The sequence below is a fragment of the Hibiscus syriacus genome, unplaced genomic scaffold (genome assembly GCF_006381635.1).
Source record: "Hibiscus syriacus cultivar Baekdansim isolate YM2019G1 unplaced genomic scaffold, ASM638163v2 tig00112353_pilon, whole genome shotgun sequence".
Taxonomy (NCBI): Eukaryota; Viridiplantae; Streptophyta; class Magnoliopsida; order Malvales; family Malvaceae; genus Hibiscus; species Hibiscus syriacus.
Window position 1 is genome coordinate 21,270 of NW_024063313.1, and position 23,964 is coordinate 45,233.

At 33.2% G+C, this 23,964-nt stretch overlaps 2 protein-coding genes across 3 annotated transcripts; both read right to left on the reverse strand.

Moving 5' to 3' along the window:
- Positions 1–5,146: 5,146 nt before the first annotated feature.
- LOC120178582 (eukaryotic translation initiation factor 5A-like) lies at positions 5,147–7,320 on the reverse strand. Of its 2 annotated transcripts, none has more exons than XM_039184395.1 (5): positions 7,144–7,320; positions 6,131–6,253; positions 5,987–6,043; positions 5,813–5,887; positions 5,147–5,371 (listed from the first exon to the last, which is right to left on the reverse strand). In XM_039184395.1, exons 1-5 carry the CDS (start codon positions 7,264–7,266, stop codon positions 5,270–5,272), a joined length of 480 nt encoding a protein of 159 aa, XP_039040326.1. In that variant the 5' UTR covers positions 7,267–7,320; the 3' UTR covers positions 5,147–5,269. The 2 variants fall into 2 exon arrangements, with proteins under 2 accessions (XP_039040326.1, XP_039040327.1); XM_039184396.1 differs by lacking the exon at positions 7,144–7,320 and adding an exon at positions 6,373–6,529 and having other exon boundaries at positions 6,131–6,327.
- A 4,699-nt stretch (positions 7,321–12,019) lies between these two features.
- Positions 12,020–22,235, reverse strand: LOC120178552 (formin-like protein 20). The gene is made up of 19 exons (XM_039184372.1): positions 21,742–22,235; positions 20,423–21,126; positions 20,120–20,341; positions 19,574–20,041; positions 17,945–19,434; positions 17,649–17,766; positions 17,492–17,563; positions 17,104–17,202; positions 16,774–16,815; positions 15,608–15,688; positions 15,440–15,490; positions 15,266–15,347; positions 14,527–14,621; positions 14,205–14,276; positions 13,927–14,043; positions 13,511–13,579; positions 13,246–13,312; positions 12,759–13,006; positions 12,020–12,389 (listed from the first exon to the last, which is right to left on the reverse strand). Exons 1-18 carry the CDS (start codon positions 21,812–21,814, stop codon positions 12,885–12,887), a joined length of 4,044 nt encoding a protein of 1,347 aa, XP_039040303.1. The 5' UTR covers positions 21,815–22,235; the 3' UTR covers positions 12,020–12,389; positions 12,759–12,884.
- Between the last annotated feature and the right edge of the window lie 1,729 nt (positions 22,236–23,964).

Here is a 23,964-nt window from a genome sequence, read left to right on the forward strand (position 1 = left end):
ATTTTGCTTATTCGATCTTTATATGATCTTAATTGAATAGTTTTATGTGTTAATAATTATAGAAAAATATTTTAATTATGTGTTTAATTTATGATTGTATACTTTTATGTTGATTTTAGCTATTTAGTATTTTTTAATAAAATTTATCCCTTCTATTTATATAAAAAAACGCATTATATAATTATGAGTATAAATAAAAATAATAATAAGATTAGATTTTTTGAATTTCGTGTTACGTAAGAGTAGGTGATGGGGCAGGAGATGAGAGAAAGGAACATGTCCTACTAAAGGAAAAGGACACCCCAGATTCCTTTTCTTCTAGGTCATATGATGAAAGAGAAATACCCATCAATAAGGCATTCGTTTTAAAATTATTTTATTTTTTTAAATACTCTATATTTTTCTTCAAGGAACCCGCTATTTGATATATTAATTATTTATAAAAATTATTTTAAATTTTACTTATTATATTTAATGTATGGGGTTAAAATATTATAATGTACGGCAATAAGTTCTAAAAAACATGTTTTTAAATTTGTAATAATCAAATTTTACATGTATTAAAACTCATTTCTAAAAAATATTATATAAATCAATTATATTATGAAAAACGTTTTTGAATATTCTTTTGCTAAAATTTCTAATATTTTCATGTAAATACAGATGAAAAAAATCATTATGTATCATAAAGCGGTTACGAATCTAAAAATAATTATATAAAATGAGCAAATATAAACATAATAGAAATTTTATCTAAAATAATTCATATATATTTTTAATTTAAATGTTTAGATTAAATTTATAAAAAAATATATTAATTGGACCAATATAATTTTGTTTAAAATCTTACATATTTGTTATTAGGGTAAACTAACTATTTGGTCATCTGCCTATTATTTAATTTATGTTGTGGTCACTCAACTATTATTTTTTAAAAACATACATAATCTTACCTTTTGAGTTTGTTTTGATCAACTACCATTAAAAATTAATAATTATATTAACATGATATTTTTAAAAAATATTTTTCAATGCAGACGTTACATTATCTTATGATGACACATCAACATTACTCTAATTGACCAATACAGATCCAAAACGTAAAATTAATTGTGATTTACAATAAATAATAATTGGATGACCAAAAAAAATTAAATAATAAGTGAATGACTAAATAAGCAATTTATCCTTTTTGGGTATGGGGTGGGTCATGACTTAGTTAGGACTAGGCCTAGATTTTTTAGATTTTATTTTGCTAACAATTATATAAAAATAATTTTATTAAAAATTTAACCTAAGCTAAATCATTAATCACTTCCCCGACAAGAGTGGTCCAATTATAAAAGAAAAAGGAAAAGAAGGCCTCCATCATCATCAAATAGGATATTTAATTATGAAAAATAAATAAATATATGTACTTTCATCAATGAAAAGAAAGGGTCAACTGCCAAACTTGAAAAAATAGAATAAAATTGTTAACACTAACATATAATAAAGTAATATATATTTGAATAAATTAAAATTAATTATTATAAAATATAATTAAACTAATAATAAAAACATATTCAAAATTCAATTCATTAATTAATTTAAATGATACATAATAAAGATTTATCATAACAACGATTTTTTAATTTTATTTTCTTCGTTTGTAATACTAGAATTTGAATCATTAATGTTATTTAAATATTTAAAATTTTATTATATTAGACTAATTTATAATTCGTTTTTAAAAAATAACTTTGATAATACAAATAAATACCTAAACAATTCTCTCCAATCTGCCTCCCTTTCCTTCCATTTTTTATATTCTCTTTTTTTAAATTAATCACTGACATCCGATCTATTGATCGATTAATTCAGATCAAGTACTACAGAGACGAAGGCGACCCTCCCAATCCAATTTGCTCTATTCGCAAACGCCATTATTCGAACCCTTGCTTTACTTAAGGGACCTAATGTCTCATCGCACTAGACAAAATGGTCGTTGATTTTATATTCTATTTTTGGTTTTGGTAAAAGTAAAATAAATTGGTAATTTTGTTGTTGAATCTGGTGGTGATTTGAATATTTTTCGATATTCGATTTCCTTTATTAATTGTTGGTTGCAATAATTTATTTCAATTCGATTATTACATCTAATCAAACAAAAACATAATTTTTAATATAATTTCGTAATAATATTACATTTATCGTGATTTTTATATTTTTTTCCTAAATGAGCGTAATTTGAGATATACATTATCTTATGCATGACACGTGTCTAGTTAATTAATTAAAAACCTAATTAATAATTATACTTTCTTTATAGACATCGCCTCCTTATCTTTTGCAAAATGAAATAATTTGGGTCACTTTATGACATTAAACAAAACAGGGTTAAAGTTTGGTAGAGATTTGCTCCCTCAAAACAAGGCTTTGAGCCCTCTATATTTGAATAAACATGCATGCTTTGTCATCATCAAATAAAACAAACATATATACGTATATAACGTAATTGTTCAAACTCAACATCTATGAGAAGAATACTATTCTTTTTTATCGTTAAAATCACTTTATGAATTTAAGTAATAAATTTTTTTAATGCATGTGGGGTTTGTTGCCCATTTTAAGCTCTCAGGCATAATTGACGGGAAGTTCTATCGTGTGACAACCTTAATATACGACTAAAGAAAGACGTTACTGGTTTTATTATTATTTTTTAACAAAACCGGTAAAAAATTACCTAAAATATTATTATTTCTACCTAAAACATTAATATTTTTTAACATTTCTGATAAAATACCCAATAATAACAAAATCGATATAAATAATAATATTTCTGATAATTTGTCACCAATTTTATTAAAAAAATAATAATAATACCGATAATATTTTTTTAATCGTATATTAAAGTCATCACGCATAGACTTTTCCATAATTGATGTCTCCCATTATCTAATCAAATATCTCCCCCATCCCATGCCACATCAAAACACCCAATTGCACACATGCACTTATATTATATTATATATATTATTATAATGACAGAGAGACAAAACTAGGATTAAATAACGAAAAAAATTATCATCGAAATTAACAAAATTTAAATATGTTTAAATTATTGGGGATCAAAATTATTATTAAACAAAAAATAGAGAGAAAACATGGACCCTTCCACTCCCTTTCTAGCTTTGTCCTCGTACCCGCTAATTAAATCAATTTTAAATTTTTTTAGAATAAAATATAATATATCTATTATATAAAAAGTATATATATTATTAAATAATAATTCAATTCAGATAGAAATTTAAAAAGTTTATTTTTTTACTAATATGATTGGTTTAAAGTGATAAGTAATTTAATATTATTTAATCAGTTATTGAATTTGATGTTTTATGTATGCAAAAAGTTTTCGTTAGGAAACTCACATACTAAAATTAAATGTACGATATGAGTTGATTCGAATTAGACAGACCGAAAGTTTAGAACTGGGAGGAAAAAAATATCTTTTTAAACCTAGGGCAACTGTGTAACCATGGGCCTTCATGATTGGAAATATATGATAATGTTAGTAAATGAAATAAGTATCATTTACTCCTTATTCATATATTTTGTTTTTATATTTAATACACATAATAATTTAATTTTATCTATATCAAATTATCAATGTTTATAAACATTTATTAAGAATTATTTATTTATCTATTTTAATTTTTTTATTGACAACATTGCTTATAATAAACTTATAATAATATTAATTTAATTGTATTTTAAGTTTGATTTCGGACACCTCTTATATTTGTTATAAAAAAATAGTTTATTAACTTTTTTTAAATATGCATTACTTCTAATTTTCACATATATATTTTTTCTTAATTTCAGTAAAATTAATTTAGTAAAGAATATAAAAAAATTCCTTGATCAATTGTTCATTATCTTTGATGTTATAATGTCAACCAATTGAGTTTGGTGATGACATTTATATTACCCCTGAACACTAGGAGCTCTCACTTCCCCTACAAAGAGATAAAAGGGTAACCTAACCTACATTTAATTAATAATATGTTTGCTACGAGGGGAAAAAAGAAAAGAAAATAAACATGGTGGAGGGGAAATTATTAAATTTCCATTTAATAAGAGGAAATATGATATGGATCCATTTTTTCTTAATTTAAATCAATTTGATTTTCAATATCAAATTGTTGTGAGTTATTTTCGAACATATATTGTCTTGTATTTAATCAAAATTAATAAAAAAATTAATTTATATTTTACCAACAATCTATTGGTATAATAAGACGAGACACTAGATCTCTTAAGCAATATTAGGAGTTTGAATACTAGCATTTGCAAATGGAGCAAACTGGGTTAAGAGTGTCGTCATTGTCTTTGCAATACCCGATCCAAATTAATCGATTAATAATCAAAAACCGACAATTATAAAAAAAATAACTATATTATGAAAAAATTAACCAATAAAATAACTAGATCTCTAAAATTTTATGATAATATAAGCAAATCTCCCTAATAAATACTCCACTATGATTAGATCAAATGCATAATATGCTTGAAAACAGTAATAATCAAACTACTTTGTTAATTAATCGTGTTTTGTTTGCCAGCTTGAGATTGTTATTATTATTATAGATAATCATTACTTATCAAATTTCAGCCCTCAGATGGGGACTTAAAGAGAATGACATCAACCTTTTTTCATTTGTGGATATGCAAGTCAATGCTGTAAAAACTGTATTAGTGGTCGAATAAAATAGATAATTTTAATTCAATTCAGTCGGTTAGTTCAATGATAATCAATCAGGTTTTGACACATGTACCCGTGACATGATGACGTGTCACTAGAATTACGAGAGAGTGGCCAAAATGAAAACGGAACTAAACATCGTGATTTGTTTGAAAAAAATCCAAGGACTAGAATGAAAATTTTCGAAGTTCAGTGCCCACACACAATCTCAAATGGAGGATGACTAGCAGTAAACACAAGCATCATAGAACCTCCCACTAGTGCATTGATTCCAAACTTGGACAAACTCACCAGATAATGATGGTGCAGCATTAGAATAAGATAAAGAGTCACAGCACGCTTTAAAATGTTCTCTAAGGCCCGTAAAAGAGAAGCGGTTTAAACATTTATACTCCCAAACATAGAAAAACAACCATTCCAAACAGCATTTATGCTCCCAAGTCTCCGAGAGGCAAACTATTTAAAGCTCTTAACAAAAATCTTTAAATTTAGAGTTGCAATAACACACAGCAAATCGAACTCAAACTACTTTGGACCAATGTCCTTGAGTGCACAAATCTGCTCCTCCCCCATTGCCGACATAACAGAGACAACAAGGTCTTTCCCCTCAGCAAAACCATCCTTGATCTGCAGTCAAGAAAGAAGCTATTATCGGAACAACCGATGCAGAGACATTAAACTTTAACTTTCATCACCACGATGGGAAGTAACTAGAAATGCAATCATACAAGTACACATTGAAAAATTCAGCAGCATCATGATAATAAACAAAAAAACAAGCAATTTCAGCCCGATTGAACATGCTTAAAGGATTGTAAACACCCATTGGATTTTGGGATTCAACAGGAGTTTTGAACATGCTTAAAGGATTATAAACACCCATTACTCAACTAACGGTTTCTATCCAAAAAAGGACATTTTGGCAACACACACACACACACAAAAAGTTAAGGGCTACAGTGCTTCAAAAAAAAAGAATAGGAGCCAAGGTGAATATTCTGTCAAATATTAAGAACAAATTTTAGCAGTATTCCTATAAGAAAATGCATCAAAAGATAGATAGTTGACCTGTTTCAACAAGCTCTCATCAGTTGGGAGCCTCAGATCATCCTTAGTGTCTCCGCTATCAGTAAGCAAGCTCACCTGAAATATTGAACTGGTTTAGAAGAAACACAAACCAAAAAATGGGGAGAGGGAAGAAGATAGGGAAAATCAAGTAAAAAGGAAGCAAAATGAGCTTACAAATCCATCCTCAGAAATGTCAATCAACTGGTAATCAACACGATTGACATGCGGAACCTGTCAAAAACAAACGGAAATCATTCATGAACACAATCCAATTACAAGACAGATTAAAGTTAAAACCAGAATGAGAGCAATCCACACATCACAATTGTGGGAAGAAGGAACAATATCCTCCAGCTTCTTAGCAGTGAAGATATCAATTCCAACAAAATGACACTTAGCATGTCCGTGCTTCCCGGTCTTGGAGGTAGAAACTTCAACAACCTGTAGAATGCCCCATAAAACAACAACCATGTTAGCTAAAATTTGCAAATCATTAATGCACCCAAATATAAATAACAACCATGAGGGCCAAATCAACAGTCACAGTAGTTTGTCAAATGCTATATCATCAGCTTGCTCATCATCAGAATAATCAATCAAAAATTATAATTTCTTAATAATAAAGGTTATGTGTCGTTTGTTTCTGTTACCCCCTCTCAACTTGCTTTTGATTTATCAAAAGCTACTATAAAGCTAAAATCCAAATAACAATCATAGGGTGAAAATTAACAGTAATTTCATCACATGCCAATCATGGGCTTAGTCATCATCAGGGAATCATTCAAAAATTATTAATTTCTTAACACTAAATACTCAGAGTTGTTTACTTTTGTGTGTTTGTGTCAGCGTTTCCAATTATAAAGCTAAAATCCAAATAAAAATTGTAGGGTGGTGCAATTCAACATCCAACGCTAATTTATCACATGCCATATCATCATCAGCTTGCTCATCATCAGAACAGTCATCCAAACATTATAAAATTCTTAATACTAAAGATTCAAGAGTGTTGGCTCTTTTATTTTCCTTTTGCTTTATCGAAAGTTATAACAAAAGCTAATGAAAAAGAATACAAAACAAGCAAAATCAAATTGAATTCTCAATTCCATCAAAGGCAACAATTTTACTTTTCAGTTCAGCAAAGAAAAAAACTAATAAAAGGTAAAAATCAAACGAAATATATAGACTTCAACTATCCAACCACTATAAAAGCACTAAAAGAGAACAGATCTGAAGCATCAGAATGTCAAATCTCAATACAAATCTAAAAAAAGACAATCACGAGTTCATTTTTACGATAATATCAAAGAGATGGTTCAATTAAAAGAGGATACCTTGCAGGGACGATTCTTGATGACTATGTACCCGTTCTTGCGAATGGTACCGGCTTGTTGAGGGTAGGTTTTGGAGGCGCCGGCGTCGGCCTTGGACTCAAAATGATGCTCCTCGTCCGACATTATTAGCTATATGTTGTTTACTTTCTGGGCTTTGGCTGAAGCAGATTGGAGAAACACGAGAGTAAGCGTGAAGGTTTGTAATTATATATAAGATTTTTTTGTGTATGTTTAATGTTTGAAGGCTCTAACTATCGCTAGAGTCCCTATACTCTTTGGACTTTCTAAACATAGTCAGCCTATGTGTTTGATTTAAAATAAAAGTGTAATAGATAATCTTGTTAATTAATTTCTGTTAAATTTAAATACATAATATGGATTGGATTTTAATTTTTTATTACATATTTAAATATTCAATTTTTATTAAACTGTACTAATAGTTTTAGATTTTTTTTTCATACACACATATATAGGTTAGAATGAAATATATTATGCAAAAATATATTGATGAAATTTATTCTAATAAATAACTGTTTATAGATTGATAAATTAATTTTAATATTTTTTTGTTGTGTTATTTAAACTTTATATCTAAATATGGAAAATAAAAGCATTTTTTTCAATATTATTAATTAACCTTCGGGATAAAGATATGTTAGTCGTTTATGATTTTCTAATTTAGTGACTGTTGAATTGATTCAGAATACTAATCCAGTTTCACATGCTACGAATATAGGGAGTATATGTTATCAAGTTAACAAAGGGTTCTAATTCAATTCCAAGTCCCTGTACGCTTTGAAATTTTAAATTTAACCACTATATGTTTGATTGGAATACTAAAATGCAATTCGATAACATTGATATTTCCGTTAAATTTGAATGCAAGCTACCAAATGATCTTTGATTTTTTAAATTTAGTATCAGAATGACATGTATTTAATTTAATTAATTTCTATTACATGTTATCAGGTGGATTTTTTTTAAGATTGAGATATTAATTTTTATATAAAATCAAAAGAGGGACTAAATTATAGGAATTATAAGTAGAGGCCTTTGAAAGTGTTGTTAGGGTTTTCAGTCGATATCCTTTCGGGAAGAGGTGGGTCCCTTCGACCGTTGATTTTAGGCGGTGATGATGGATCGGTTGGAAGCTACTGCGTTCTTTGAACGCGACAAAAATTCCTTTTGACTAAAATTCAAATTTCACAACTCAATTTTAACATTATTTCCTTTTTGGTCATTAAATTTTAAAAATTTCGAATCTAATCTCTCAACTTTTGTTTTTGTTACTTCATCATTAAATCATCAATGGCGTGATGACATAGTGGATTGTTTTTTATTGACGTAGAAGACACATGTTATCAATTTTGTTTTTAATAGTTTTTTTGTCATCTTCACCGCAACTTTATGTCACTCTTTCCATCACCTTTCATTTTCGTTTCTTTCTTTGTTATCTATTATCTTAAACTAACAATTAATCGTATCGAAAAGAAAAAACCAATGATTACATTAGCCCCATAACTATCTATGCTCAGCATATTGAAAAAAAAACGAAGATTGATTTGAAAAAGGATATTTTTTAACGTTAAGGGTGAGTAAAACCTGATTTAAATCGATATTAAAATAACTTGACTCCATTTGATTCAAAAAAGTTTTAAATTTGACTCGAATTATAAATAAAACTCGAATAATTTAAATTTTTTTGATAATTAATAGATTGATTTTTAAGTTCATGTTTGTTCTACCTGCTCCTCCTAATGAGTTATGAGTCCGGTCTCGCCAAATGCTTGATGGGTGATTTCCATGGTAAAGAGAGTGTGGTTTTGGTGTGAAATGCACTAGAAGCGAGTATACACTTTGAGCTGCTAAATAATATGAGATCAGATGACATAGTTTTCTTCTTAAAAGAAAAGGGAATAGACTCCCAGTTTAAAATCACAGTGTTGATATCACACATTCTTCAGCGCCCTTAACATGGAAACAAACATTTAGTACACATTACCAGAAGTTCTTATGTTATTTTATAATGGATCTACTCAAAGTTAATAACAAGGATCATCTCCTTCTCTTGATCAAGCATGGCTGCCATAAATGAACTTTCAGATGACGAGTTTTATGGCTTGAAGCTGAGACAGAAGGTCCAGGGAATCACATTCAGCAGTAGCATGATGGTTAATGTTGTTGGTCCCGGGAGCTGTCATCCATTGGTTATTGTTGATGTTTGTAGTAAATCCTTGTGTTGCTGCTGCCTGGGGTTGATGAAGTACCGGTTTCATCAGGAACGTCTTCTTCATGTCTCGGTTGAGAGATCCGATTCGGGTTCTCAGCTTTGGAAGGCAGCCGATGTTCCTGTAATCGGCTAGGATTTGAGAAATGTTTAACGGGATCGATCCCCATTTTGGATAGCTTCTTCCTCAGCTTAGTGTTCCAGTAATTTTTGACTTCATTGTCTGTTCTGCCAGGAAGCTGTTGGGCTATCATAGACCACCTTGAACCATGACCAAAAATAAAATAAAAACCAGATAGACACACATACAAGATAGTGTCATATCAAAGCAAAATCTGATGCTGCAGCCTATGTTTAGATACATAGGCAAGTATCTTTGCATCTTCTTCTTCAGTCCATAAAACTTTCTTCACATTCAGCTTGTCACAACAAGGAGGTCTTACCATCTTTATCTGTCGAATCAAAAACTCAGAATTAACGAGGATGAAAATCGAATATAACCCGAAAAATGAAGAAGAAGGAAGAAAGGTTTTTTGGTATCAAGTGAGAGAAGAGCATGAAATGCATGAGAGATTGGGTTTTCATATAATCAAATTTGCATGATGAAATGACATCATATGCTTTACGAAGAAAAAAAAAAGTTCATAAAAACCACTTACAATGTAACCTTTTTTTCTCATGAGAAGAAGGAAGAAAGGTTTTTTGGTATCAAGTGAGAGAAGAGCATGAAATGCATGAGAGATTGGGTTTTCATATAATCAAATTTGCATGATGAAATGACATCATACGCTTTACGAAGAGAATAGGGTCAGGTTTGATTTTGGTTAAATTTAGAATATATATAAGTGGAAATAACATTAAAATTTTTATTTATGTGATATTTGTTTAGATTAAATCCACTCATTTTGTGGGGGAAAGGAAATGATTTTTGTTTTGTTTTTTTTCAATGACTACAAGTTCGATGAGAGGAACTATTTGAATAAGAGATCCAATTAATTGAAGAAATGATAAAAGAACCTCTAATTCTAAGTGTTAAACTTAAGTTACGGGAAAAAAACATTATTTGTGCGTGAATTACATAATATTGTTTAAATTTATCTGAAATATGTCAAGCAAATTTTAATTCAATTGACATTATTATTATTACAACATGGAAAACTCGAAACCTACGTTTCCCTAACTCCCTTGGGGGTTGCCATTGTTGATGCCGGTGGCGAATCACTGTATTGCCGCTATCCGGAAGCGGCGGCTTCCATTTTACCAGAAATGTGTTCTTCATGTCTAGGTTGAGAAATCCAATTCGGGTTCTCAATTTCGGGGAGGCTGCCGGTGTTCCTATACTCGGCTAGGACTTGAGAAAAAGAACTGTGAGTAACGAGATCGATCCCCATTTCGCACAGCTTCTTCTTCAGCTTAGTGTTCCAGCAATTTTTGACATCATTGCTTCTTCTTCCTTGAACCACCCCCCCCCCCAAAAAAATACACGTAAAAGACAAACTTGTCAGTTTACGTTTGTTATGATCCCATGACACACCAAAGGCAGAATCTGATGGTATAATTTAAAATGTGAGATGAAATAATTATTTATCAAAATTATTTGAAACAAATTGTTACAAAATTCACTGTTGATTAATTTACCAACAATTAGTTGTCTCACGGATGAGATGTTTTGTGCTTTAAACAACGTTGAAGTATTGAATAAATCATTATAATACTTAATTCAAATAATCGATCAATAGATCAAATATCGATAAATATATCATAAAATAGATCAATCTTTTTGAACTAATAAAAACAGTTATTTTTATTAAATAAATAAATAATTACGATAAAATTATAATCTAAAAAAAAGGAAAAATTAACTAATCAAATTACCCAATCATTCCTCTTATAACCATCAACCACTAAATAATGAAGAGAACATGGATAGATTAAAGAAAACTCAAGCCAAACAATTCGAATAAAATAAAAGATACGAACAAAAATCACTATAGACAACGGAAGATAAGCAACATTAACACTAACATAAAAATAAATATAATGATGATAACATATTGAGAAACTATGTTTATTACCATTTGAAGGCGACCTACATGAAAAATATTATAAGCAAGGCCTACGAGTAATCCTTGAGTCAAAAAGATTGTGAAAAAAGAAGTGACATACAATTTCAATGAATTACCTTATTGAGTAAAGAATTGAATGAAACGAATAGCTATGTTACAATTACACTAAGAAAAAGGTCCCCATCATCTAATTCCTTTCCTCTATACCCTAACAACCTATACAACATCTTCTATTTGATGGGCTACTGTAAACAAATTTACAAGGAATTGAATTCTACCGTAAGTGGATGGTTAGAACTTTGTACATGTTTTCATGGTACAATGGGACTTTTTTCCTGCTTTGCTATCCCACAGGCATCCCCTCTAAGAAAACGGACTGAGATCCCTATCAATTAAAGCACTGGAGGAGAGCCGAACCCGGAACCAAAAAAAAAATGCCAAATGAAAGGCAGAAGCTGAAAAAAATCGATAGATCAAAGCGAGAAGCTCCAGCCATGCCTGCTACAAAATTTGGTTTGAAAAGACTAGATGGGTTATCGCTGACCTTGATTACTTGTGATTGAAGGTACACTGTTTGTCACGTTGCATTTATGTGATTGCAGATGTAACGAATAATATGGCAGTTAATCGTGATGAACTTCGACAGCAGAAAGAGCTGAATCAACGAAATAACAACAGTAACATTGGAGTGCGTTAGCTGTTTGAATCCCTGATCGTAACCATTCTGCATAGAAGCTTGGCCCATCTGACATTTACCGAGTAATGGGAGGCATGTCCTGAAGGATTATGCATAGTTCAAGTCCTGCAAAAGCCTACGGGATAAGGCCCTTGCCCTGTATGCAACATCTCTGAAGGCTTGAAAACGCACCAATACAGAGGGTGAGGCACATCCTGCCATTGAGATAAATGTTGCAGCTCAAAGAACGATTTGAGTTCCTCAAAAGCAGTATTTCCTGTCATTCAGTCAAATTCGTCAGTACTAGGATGCAATCAAGCTGAGTCAAGCTCAAAGTGTAAGAATATAGAGCTCAATTCAACTCAAAATTCAAGGCTTGAAGCTTGATTTTAGTTTGATTGATTTTCACTTTTAAAGTTCGAGCAGTCTTCGAGATAAAAATCCAACTGCTCAAACTCTGTTGAATGGACATATATATTTGAGTTCAAGTTCAGATTAGAATTTCAATACTAATTAAAAATAAAAAAGATTGATTAGGTTCACGAGGTATTCAAGTAAGTAACAGAATGCTCGAGCTCAAGTCGCTCAATGGCTTCCCTCAATTCGGCAACGACCAAAGCGGATTCGAGTTTTTATTGAGCTGAACCTGAATATCTTGCAAGTACAGGTCTTCTGTCTACGAGTATAATGAACTCTGCAGGAGCGTATTACCTTGTGGGAATAGAGAAACTGATCCTCATATATTGTGCAATCTTCTTTGTAAATGGTCAATTCACTTGGCCTTCTCCTGTTCAGCATCCTTCAAAGCTTTTTTCTTATCCATTTCCTCCTGCTTCAAATTATCTTCATGTGATTTTTGAAACAACTTCACAAATTTTAAGATTGTTGCGGTAACTGCATCCGTCAAATACACAAAATCATCGATTCAACTTCAAATCATCAAACGAGAATAGTTTTACTGTGAGGGAACATATTGATTTTAGATTGAAATAAACAGAATCCTAACTAGCTATGTTATCTGGAATCGTGTGCCAGTGTGGGACTGGGATACAATACGCTTACGTGTCCTACAGCTATTTTCATTTTTATTCTAAGCTTTTCTGTGTATGGAAGGTATTACATCCACAACCTACCTTGCTCAAACGGGCATCGAGCAGGATCCTCACCAAAATAGTGTACAAGTCCATCTGCATTTCTACCCTGTCCACCAAAAGATATAATATCAATGACTGAAGCCATAATCGAAATAGTTGGATAACATTTAGACTTATGTTACTCGGACTCAACTCTTGAAAGATCGTATCCCCTAGATAAGTGCTAGAAATGGGTACTTAAAAGGAGTTAGAGAAACATAGACATTAAACTATCAGAGAGAAAGTCAAACATTTGGCAAATTACCACCACAGTATATAGAGTTTGCAGGGATGCTCCCTCTGTTTCGGCTGCAGAAGTAAATTCCTTTAATGTCTAAATTAAAAGAAGAAAAAATGTTAGAACAATGAAAGCATTCCCTTAGTAAAAAAATAAAAATAAAAAGCAAAGTAGTTGATAAAGTTTGATGTAGGTTTTATGTTCAACAAGAATATGCTCAATTTTCTTTCTAAGTTTTTTCATATATTTGGAAGATCATACTCCCACACAAATATCCGAGTATGTGTTGGATACAAGAGTCGAACACAAATACTCCAGGAATAATAAAAAAATGGAGTGACATAGGTAAACAAATACTTGACATGTAATAAAATACAGTGAAGAATGCACCAAATTTTCTATATGAATGTTGAAGAATAAAAAGCAGTGAAACAACAATATACCTTCCGGAAAACTTCAGATACGGGACCATCACTTTCTGAGGCAGCCAGCTCCTGCTTAACCTTATCTAATCCCTTAGTTATAGCTTGCATTTCTTCTGCTAAAGATTTTAATTGTATCTGCAAGGACAAAAGGCTTCAAACTAAACATACTGTTACCTAAGTTAATAGGATTTGAGTACAAGTGTCAAACAAAGACACTTTTAAGAAAAATGAAAGAGTCAGAATAACATAGGTTAACAAAATACAAAATCCGAGTACTAAAAAAGACCGATGGAAACCTTAGTTGAAGCCTCAAGGTTAACAAACTCCAGGTGAAACTGAAGAAGTTCTGGTGTCTTGTTAGCTAGGACCTGAGACACAATAAAACACAGTTGATACCAATTCAAATTGTCAGTTCCTTTTTGCATCAGAAACAAGTTCCATTTTCAAAAAATCTACCGACTAAATCATATAAATATGTTCAAGTCTAGTAAAAACTAAAGAACCGGTTCTAAAATATATAAAAAGACAGCTTACAAATTAAAAGAGTGGTATTTAAATCTTTCAAGAAAAACAATAACGTTAAATAACGCCAAAGAGAAGGAAATAAAATTGACATACCTTGCAGAGGTAATGCATTAATGTCATCCTGCTAGTAGAAGCACGTGTATCTGAGAGCTTTAGAAGACTATCCAACTTAAATCCAACTGCAGAACCTGTATCATACGAATAATTTCGAAGCTTCATATTAAAGGAACACCCATTCTTACAAAATCACATTTCGCAAGCACCTATTTTCCGATTCATATTTGGACATGGGTATGGTGGCATGATCCTCCAAATATCTAAAAGAACTTAGAATATATTGAACATGTCCATGTCGAACATATCTTTATCTGAGGTTTATCCCGAGTCTGAGTTAGATAGCTGACTAGAATCCAATAGCAACCATCATAAATGATAACCATACTTGCAACATCAAATAGAATGCTTAGGACTACATATAACAACAAGGCTTCCAGTTTAAGAAATACTGCTCAAAATATGTGACTTAACCTCATCTGCATGTGGTTTAGTTAGTATGTATCATCCTATGTTACTTCGAATCGAGTATGAGTGTTAAATTTTAGTATGTAAATTTTTTGAGGGTCTTTCTAAGGTAGTATCACCATTCCCTTATATGAATAACAGACGGGTGTGAGTGTCTTACGCAGGTATGGTCGAATTCTTTTCAAGATTTTCATGTATATGGAAGATATTTGAAGGATCAATTCCTCATGCTCATGCCTAGAGATGCAATGGATACGGGTTTGATGCATCAAAGACTGAAGCCAAAAGGAAAATTGAATGTATAATTTACCCCTTGCAGTTCCTTGGTTCAGTGCATTTCCCAGATACAGAATTTTCTTCATGATCTCCTTGAATTTTTGGGAATTTCGAATCTAAATTTAGCAAATACAAAAGTAATTAAGAGAATTATAAATGAATAATAAAAAAGCATACTTAAGCCCATTCAGCAATATTAATCACATACCTCATCACATGCAGAATTTACAATGTTTAAGCTCTTTCTAAATTCAACAATCTGCAAAAACACAGGTTAAAGAGGGATTCAATAAATGAAAAGGGGAAAGAAAAGAAAAGAAAAAGCAACAGAGTAAGTACAAAAAAATATTGTAAACTTATGGAGATTCTGCCAAACCTGAGTGTTGAACTGAATCTTGAAAAGGAACACGTTTAATTTTGCCTCTACTCGTGGCACTTTCATTAGCTCCATAAAGAACTGAACATTGACAAATCAAAAGCTAGTTAGTTTGGAGCTTTTGCAAACATGGATCGAACAAAAATGTAACAGGAAAAAGCATCCTAAAAAATAATATCAAATCCTATCATTAGTCCCTATATTCCAATTTAATTAATTTTAATTCTCCTACTTTTCAAAACTTGATTTTTTTATCAACTTCAACATTTGAAATTTCAGTCCTAACTCAAAGGATACACAGATGATAAGACTAGATTACAAGGAATGATCAAATAGGAGAACATAAACTAAATCTAGGTATAATACATGAACTATAGCAAATTTTGACTTAACAAATTTAATGACTACTGCTGTTTCGAATAGGACCAAAATTTGAAAATTACAAGACAAAAAATGACCAAACTAGAATATCAGCACTAAATATGTAATTTACACATAGTACAGAGACTAATAACAAAATTTGACCCCCAAAAAGTATAAGCAAGGTCTGGAACATGGTTTTAACACATTCGGGTTGGTTTGAATTATTTAATAACAAAAATATAAAAATATTAATATAAACAAAATAGTATTTTATTATTTTATGAATAGTGAGTTAGGCATGCAAACAAGCTTCAGCCCGAGCCAAAATTGAGAATAGGAAGCACAAAATACATAAAAAAAAGTACAAAAAATACTTCAAACACAAAATGACCTCTGAATTTGATAAGTTTGATCGAATTGACCCCTGAACTTGACAAGTTTGATCAAAGTTTAGCCAAATTGACTTAAGTATAGGGACCAATTTGACTCAAAAAATGTTTAGGGCCAATTTGACCCAGAAAAGTGTAGGGGGCATATTGACCTAACTTGTCAAGTCCAGGGACCATTTTCTGTTCTAAACTTACAAAAAATAAACAACTTATTTTGGATATATATTCGTATTAAACACTCGTATCCAAATAACCTATAATATTAAATGATTACAAAAAAAATTAATTCGAAAAATTTCTCTTGTAACATGTTCATGTTAATGCAATCATCTACGAATCTACTAAACTACGAAATTTATTAAGTCCAATGAGTTAAAAAGTTGGAAGATGTGATTTAGAGAAAATTTTGCAGACCTGTTCACATTTCCCTAGAGCCTCCTTGTCACCGGTGTACTTCTAAAAAATAACAAGGATATTGAATCAAATTCAAGAAGATAAACTTGAAAATGCATATATATATATATATATGAATAATGTTACTGTGACTATTTATTTATTTATTTTAAAGTATACGTGTTTCACGCTATTTATTCCCGACACATATCTAGACGGGTAAAGGGATCTGACCTTACAAGTAAATGAAAAATCTTTTAAAAAAAAAATATTCATCATGCCCGACTCTCATAATCAAGTCCGAGTACTATATTGTGTGTGTGTATATATATATTTATGCTAAGGCTTCACCTTGATCAGTTCCATTTCATCTTTAGTCGGACAAAATTTTATGAGATTTTCCACTTGATCAGCATCTAATGCTGTATCATCCAATGCTAGCACTGCAGCCTGAAAAAAATACATGAAGTTGTATATGGCTATTAAACAAATAAAAAGGACAACCTTCAGTTAAAACTAAAGAGAAATTAAAAGGAAAACAAAGGAAGAGAGAGCTGCCAAGAAAAATAAATATATTTGGTTTGATTCAATTTTAGTTCATAAATTTTAGAAATTGCAATTATTCGAACTGAACCTAATATATAATTTTTGATTTGTTTGTATCTTTTATAATATAAAAATAATCAATTAGTGAAAAAGAACTTAAGAAAATACAATAAGAAGACCATGTCCAGCATACCATCATATCAGGAAGAGGCATCTTAACTTTAGTGAGCATTATTTCAGTGTTATTAGCCCTCTTAATGTCAACCTACAATGGAATAAACAAAATTTGTTAGTAATAGCGATGAATATTAAGGTCTAGGTTTTAGTAATAAAATGAGATTCCATGTTACCAGGTGGATTACTTCAGATTTTGTACTAGCTGGCTTGGCTTGCGCTGCAGATTTAGCAGGTTTAGGAACAACTGCAGAGAAAAGAGTCTCAAGCTCCGATATATCAAATTCTGAGGCACTGAGAGAAGGAAGGCAATGTCAGCAAATATATATATATATATAGGAAACTAACAAATATAAAAGTGTAATGCTTACATGTAATCCCATGGAATTTTAGAGTAAATAATTAGTCATAAATTTATTGCTTATGACGGTGTACTATAGAAAAACTAACTCATTAAAAGAAGAGAAAATACAGTTGTTGAGGCTCTCCATGTTTTTGCAATTCATCCCATAAGCTCCCTTGTATCGCCCTTGTAACCTTGACCCAGTGTAAAGGCTTTAAATTAGATTTTCGTGGTGCTGCACGTCCACGCCCTCTTCCTTTCATGTCAGCTCCTTTGGCACCTAGTGGAGGTGGGGGAGGTCCAGCGCCACGAGCTCCAGCTGGTGGAGGTGGAGGGCCAGGAGCTCCAGGTGGAGGTGGAGGACCAGGAGCTCGACCACCAGGAGGTGGTGGTGGAGGTGATGCTCCAGGAGCTCCACCACCAGCAGGTGGTGGGGGAGGTTGTGCTCCAGGAGCTCCACCACCAGCAGGTGGTGGTGGAGGTGGTGCTCCAGATGAGGGAGGCGGTGGAGGTGGCACTCCATGCAGTGGAGGAGGGGATTGAGGAGGAGCATTGGACGTTGGAGGTGGAGGTGGGGGTGGGGGTGGAGGAGGAGCATCGGACGTTGGAGGTGGAGGAGGGGGTGGAGGAACATCGGACGTTAGAGGTGGAGGAGGGGGTGGAGGAGCATTGGACGTTGGAGGTGGAGGAGGGGGTGGAGGAGCATCGGATGTTGGAGGTGGAGGAGGGGGTGGAGGAGCATTGGACGTTGGAGGTGGTGGTGGAGATGGGTTTGGGAGTGGTGTGGATGATGAAGCCCCATGTCCAGTAGAGGGCGGTAGTGACGGCGAAGCTCCATGTGGTGATTCTGCAAGAGTAGGTGGAGGTGGCGGGGGTGATGTTCCACATGATGTAGGTGGAGCTGTTATTTCGTGCAATGGAGGAGAGGGTGTCTGTGGAGGAGGAGAAAGAACTGAAGGTGGAGTAGGAGAAGGTAGAGATGGGGGGCTTGGGGAAGAATGGGAAGCTGATCGCAGTCCATGGACAAATGCTAGAGCCATAGCAATTTGAATTGGTGTGGTGGGAGGGGGAGGACGGAAATGACGTTCTTTTGATGGGGACGGAGGTGGATGACTAAAATTGCAAGGTTTTGATATGGAACGTGGGGGAGGACGAATATCACTAAGTTTTGGCGTGCCTTTTGAAGATCTAGCATTGGTTGAGGTTGAAAGAGAAGGCGGACTATGTGATACGGTCTCGGTAGCTGAAGAAGACCCAACCTTCCATGGTGGTGGAGGTGGTGGAGGAAACACTAGCGCAGTAGCCTGGTTATTCAATAAATGAGAAGATGTTGAAGCCGTTTGTGAAACCATTCCAACATTTTGTACATATTCTGCTCCATTGGGTTGAGGGGGAGGTGGTGCTGCGAGAGCCATTTTAGAAAAAGCATTTCCAACAGCTGCCATGAAAGGATGTGGCGGGGGTAGTAAAGATTTTGCATTTTTCTTAACAGACTCTGAAACCAATAAAGAAAATTTGGGTGGAGGTGTAGGTGGAGGTCGAGGTCGAGGAGGAGGAGGAGGTGGTGAGGGTGAGGATGATGGTGGAGGTAGTGTGCTTGGTGGGATAGAAACTGGTTGCTGCAAACCAGAAGGAAGTGTAGGCAACGCAGTATGATAGCCTTTGCTAGGAGGGATTGGCTGAGATACATCACTTGGCTGAGATATATCACTTGGCTGAGCTATCACTTGGCTGAGCTGCATCACTTGGCTGAGATACATCACTTGGCTGAGATACATCACTTGGCTGAGATACATCACTTGGCTGAGATTGTCTTCTAAGAAAATCCAGAGATTCTAGTTGCTCGCTATTTAGCTTCACCATAACAGAACTTGGAGCTGATTCAGAGCCCGTCCCAGGCATTTTCTCTAAAGTTGGCAATACCTCCTCAAAGTTAGGTTTGAGAACGCCAGTTTCCAACATTTTCCCCAACACCTTTGATTCTGAATTCTTCAAGGAAATGGAGTCTTCTCTATAACCCTCACCTGACGTCACTTCTGATTTTCCAAGCACATCCTCCCTCAATATATCTTTCTGTGCTGGCTTGTAGCCATGGACTATTGGACTCTCATCATCCACCTTTCCTTCCGTTGCATCGACTGTGCTGAAGATCTCTTGCACCTCAAAATATTCCTCCTTTGAAACACTTTCTACCTCACTAAAGTCATTAAGGTCCGTAAAAAGTACCTGATACAAATATGAATATGCATTCACCTTCTACAGTTTTAGAGAAGAAAAACTAACAGAATAATAATTTAAACCTACCTCAACTCTGAAATCCTTTGGAAATTGATACTTGGCATCCCACAATGTATCAATTTCATTGCTGTTAAACATCAAAATACTTCCTTGAACAAACGCTGTGTGAAACATGACTCTAAATATCATTTCTTCACCTACCAAGTCTTCATTCAAATGAATGCACTCAAGCACAACGTCCCCTTGAATGAAGCTATGAATATCTAGTTTCACCAGTGCACATTCTTCCTGTACATAAACCTTATTAGAACATCCCAAATTTTTGGTTAATTTATCTTTCTAGTTTCAATTGTTTGACTTAAGCATCACCTTTCGGAAGTGACGAACTTGATTTTTTTTCATTGAATTTGAATAAAGAAGCTTGGAATTTCTATTAGTCCGTTTTTCCGAGTTCTGTCCGTAAACTCGTACAATTGGTCTGCACCCTTTTCCCCCTTCAAAAGTTGGAAGAACTCTAATGATCAGGCAATCCAAATATAGATCTGTGTCTGACGAACGCCAATTAGAACCCCGGTTTGTTCTAGTAATATACTGGAGATATCTCAACTGGGAAGGCTGAGGGTTCAAAGGAGACAGAAGCTGAAGAAGAGCCTTGGGAGCTTGCTTGTAGACCATTTCAAGAGTCTTCTGCTCATCATTGTACTGTTTTCGATATAGCAAAAGACTGGCAAGCATGAAAGCAAGAATTGGCCATCCTCCTCTTTCACAGTGCATCAAAAGCACATTTTGTTGTCCTTGACATGACAGCCAGCTTTCACTTGATCGAAGGAAGTAATGTATCATTTCAAGTGTCAACAACGGACATCCTTCGTATTGCCGTGGGTAATCCATAACAGTCATCTCATACTGAGATAAAATGTCCAATATTGGGCTTGGCTTATCTCCTTCTTTGAAATTAACCACCATGAAAGAAGATTCAGGGAAGTTCTGATGTAGCTGTGCCACAATCCTACACAGATACAACTTGTACTCATCTTCGTCAAACACATCCGTCGAGAAGCAACAGTCAAATACTGCAAAACAAACAGCAGAAAATCGAATCAAATAACCAACACGTGGTAACCATAGCCACTAAACGAAATATGATCATCATGACTATGTTCTTGGATAAATCCCAACCATACATGAAATGGCCAATATGTTACATGAATTTTTATTTTTCTACAATTTTATATATGAAATCAATTTTCACAAACCACAAACACCGTACAACATAACACCATTTTGAGTTTACTTACTGTAAACACCATTTTGAGATTCATCCTATATTGTTTCAAAAAAGAATCAATATCGAAATTGTACCAAAAATTTTATGCATTAATAAGATGGCATATGGTTTCTGAGCTCCAATCGAATTTCTAAGAAAGTTCAAATGCTAATGTATTCAGCAATTCAAGCTATGAAAATGAATAAGCTAAAACTACTTACTCCCTTAGTTGTAATAAATAACCGAAGATTAATCAACAAAACCCTAACAATCCAGAAATTAAGAGGTCATTGCCCACAGAAATTAACATCAAAACCAAAAATCTCCCAAACAGGATCGTGCAATTCAAACACTTGTAGAATGGAATCAATTTTAACCTAAATTGAACAATAAATCAAGAAGCAAAAAGGAAAAAGATTACCGTAAACACGTTCAGTAATCTCGAGAAGTCGCTCCTGCGGTTTCCGGTAAAAAATACGTTTGAACAGCGCCATCTAATGGCGCTGTTTCTCCCTAATCGGATCCAAAACCCTTTTCTCTTAACATCAGCAAGAATCAGATCACATTTGAATCTGATCTCCCGCTTCTCTCAACAAAAACACCAACGATTTTTGCAATTGTATTTTAATTCTCAAATTCAATTGCAAATTGTGCTCCTTATAACATTTTAACCCCGTTTCGATGTAAAAAATCAAACTACTCCGCCAATGCGATCTCCAAACACGTGAAATTGTTCAATTTATTCAAAATTTCAGAGCCTGAAAGCAAAATGAAGCTGTAAAAGTTTAGGAAGGTAAAAGAAACAAGAAATTCACAAATTAAAATTTAGCTTTAAAACTAAACCAAAAAAAACATGGAAATAAGGGAGGATTTAATTATGTAAATTAGATATTTTGATTCTAATTCTTTTATTAGAATCAAATAAGAATAAGCCTTTTCCGATTTTTATTTTTGGTCCAACTCATCAGATTTTAGTTTTAACTAAAAATCAATGTCCTTCATGTTCCATAATTTCATTAACAGTCTATTCTTCAAATCTGACGACTCAACGTCTAATATCATCTGAGAAGCATACAATTCGATTGCCATGTCTCGTGATAATACACATGTTACTTGAAAAAAGGTTTCGGTCCCTGTTTAATACGAAAACCGATAGCATTGCCGCCGGCGGCACCGCCATGAATCTCTTTGCATTCACAAACCATCATTTCACAACCTAGAGAAGTCCTTAACGAGGACGACCAGATTCAGCTCCACGACAATTGCCAATTCATTTATTCAATTTTTAAAAAATATAATATATATAGACGAGCACTCAATCTGGTGGAGCGAAAATTTTCAAATTACCGGGACTTATATTGTCAACGAAAATTTGAATAAACTGTATATATTAACTAAGAAATTATTGTGTCCAAACATAATTAAATTTATATCTTATTGAATGTTGTAATAATAACTGTGTTAGTTGATAAATGATTTTTAAATATAATAATTGAAAAATTGCTTAAATTTGAAAGACATATTTATATAAATATTGTGAAAAATAAAAATAATAATGTATGAAATATAGATAAATATAATATTTTACTTGATTTTTGTCCCATTCGAAAACACCCGCGAGAGTCACATTCGAAAACACCGCGATTTTTGTATAGCCGAAGTAATTGGAGAGAATCAATTCACATTTATTGCTGGGAAAAAATAGCTGACTGTAGTTTGATCGCGAACGAGGTCATAGACGGGTTGATTAAAAGTAAGAAAGAAACAGTGCTTTTTAAGGCTGATTTTAGCAAATCATATGATACAGTAGATTGGTTGTTTCTAAACTTGATTTTAAAGAGAATGGGTTTCAGCAGTAGATGGAGAAAATGGATAAATTTCTGCATTTCTACCCCGTCGATTGCGGTCCTAGTAAATTATTTGAAGTGGTTGCGGGTCTGAAGCTTAATTTGGAAAAAAAACCAAGTTGTTTGGAATTAATGTTGATGAGTGTAGAGTTAGGAGTTGGGCAAATTTGTTATTTTGTGGTTGGGCGAAGCTGCCTTCGATTTACTTGGGTCTTCCGTTGGGGCATCAAAAGAATTCGAAGTCATTATGGCAGCCCATTTTAGATAAAGTTAATGCTCGACTTCGGAGCTGGAAATGTAAGATGTTATCTTTGGGGCAGGCTAACTCTTATTAATTCTGCTCTAGTTAACTTGCCTGTGTTTTACATGTCTATATTCCCTATGCCTAAATCTATCGTTGAGAGGATTGATAGATGTATAGCGAACTTTATGTGGAATTCCAAGTCTGAAAGGTGCATTCATTGGGTTAAATGGGATAGCATATGTAGCTAAATCGTTTGGGGGTTTGGGAATTTTTGACGTAAAAATTAGAAATCGTTCCCTGCTAAATAAATGGATTTGGAGGTTTAGTTTGGAAACAGAGAGTCTATGGAGAAAGATTGTGGTGGCTAGGTATAATTATGACATGGATTCGATTGTTCCCAAAGCTGTGAATAGTAGAAATTCCTCCTGGTTTTGACGGTTTATTGTTAATCAACCAGCAACGTTGGGTTCTGATTTTTGTTCTGAACTAAGATTTGTTATGGGTGATGGGAGCAAGATTGAATTTGGACAGATTTCTGACTGAAAAATCTTCT

What these genes read in the sequence shown, in the direction of transcription:
- LOC120178582 (XM_039184395.1), bottom strand. Translation starts at nt 7,266, where the DNA reads ATGTCGGACGAGGAGCATCATTTTGAGTCCAAGGCCGACGCCGGCGCC. An exon ending in TCAAGAATCGTCCCTGCAAG is followed by an intron (nt 6,254 to 7,143) that starts GTATCCTCTTTT and finishes GGCATTCTACAG; the next exon opens with GTTGTTGAAGTTTCTACCTC. An exon ending in ACATTTCTGAGGATGGATTT is followed by an intron (nt 5,888 to 5,986) that starts GTAAGCTCATTT and finishes TCAATATTTCAG; the next exon opens with GTGAGCTTGCTTACTGATAG.
- LOC120178552 (XM_039184372.1), bottom strand. Translation starts at nt 21,814, where the DNA reads ATGGCGCTGTTCAAACGTATTTTTTACCGGAAACCGCAGGAGCGACTT. An exon ending in TGCCTCTTCCTGATATGATG is followed by an intron (nt 17,203 to 17,491) that starts GTATGCTGGACA and finishes TATTTTTTTCAG; the next exon opens with GCTGCAGTGCTAGCATTGGA. An exon ending in AGATTCAGTTCAACACTCAG is followed by an intron (nt 15,491 to 15,607) that starts GTTTGGCAGAAT and finishes GTGTTTTTGCAG; the next exon opens with ATTGTTGAATTTAGAAAGAG.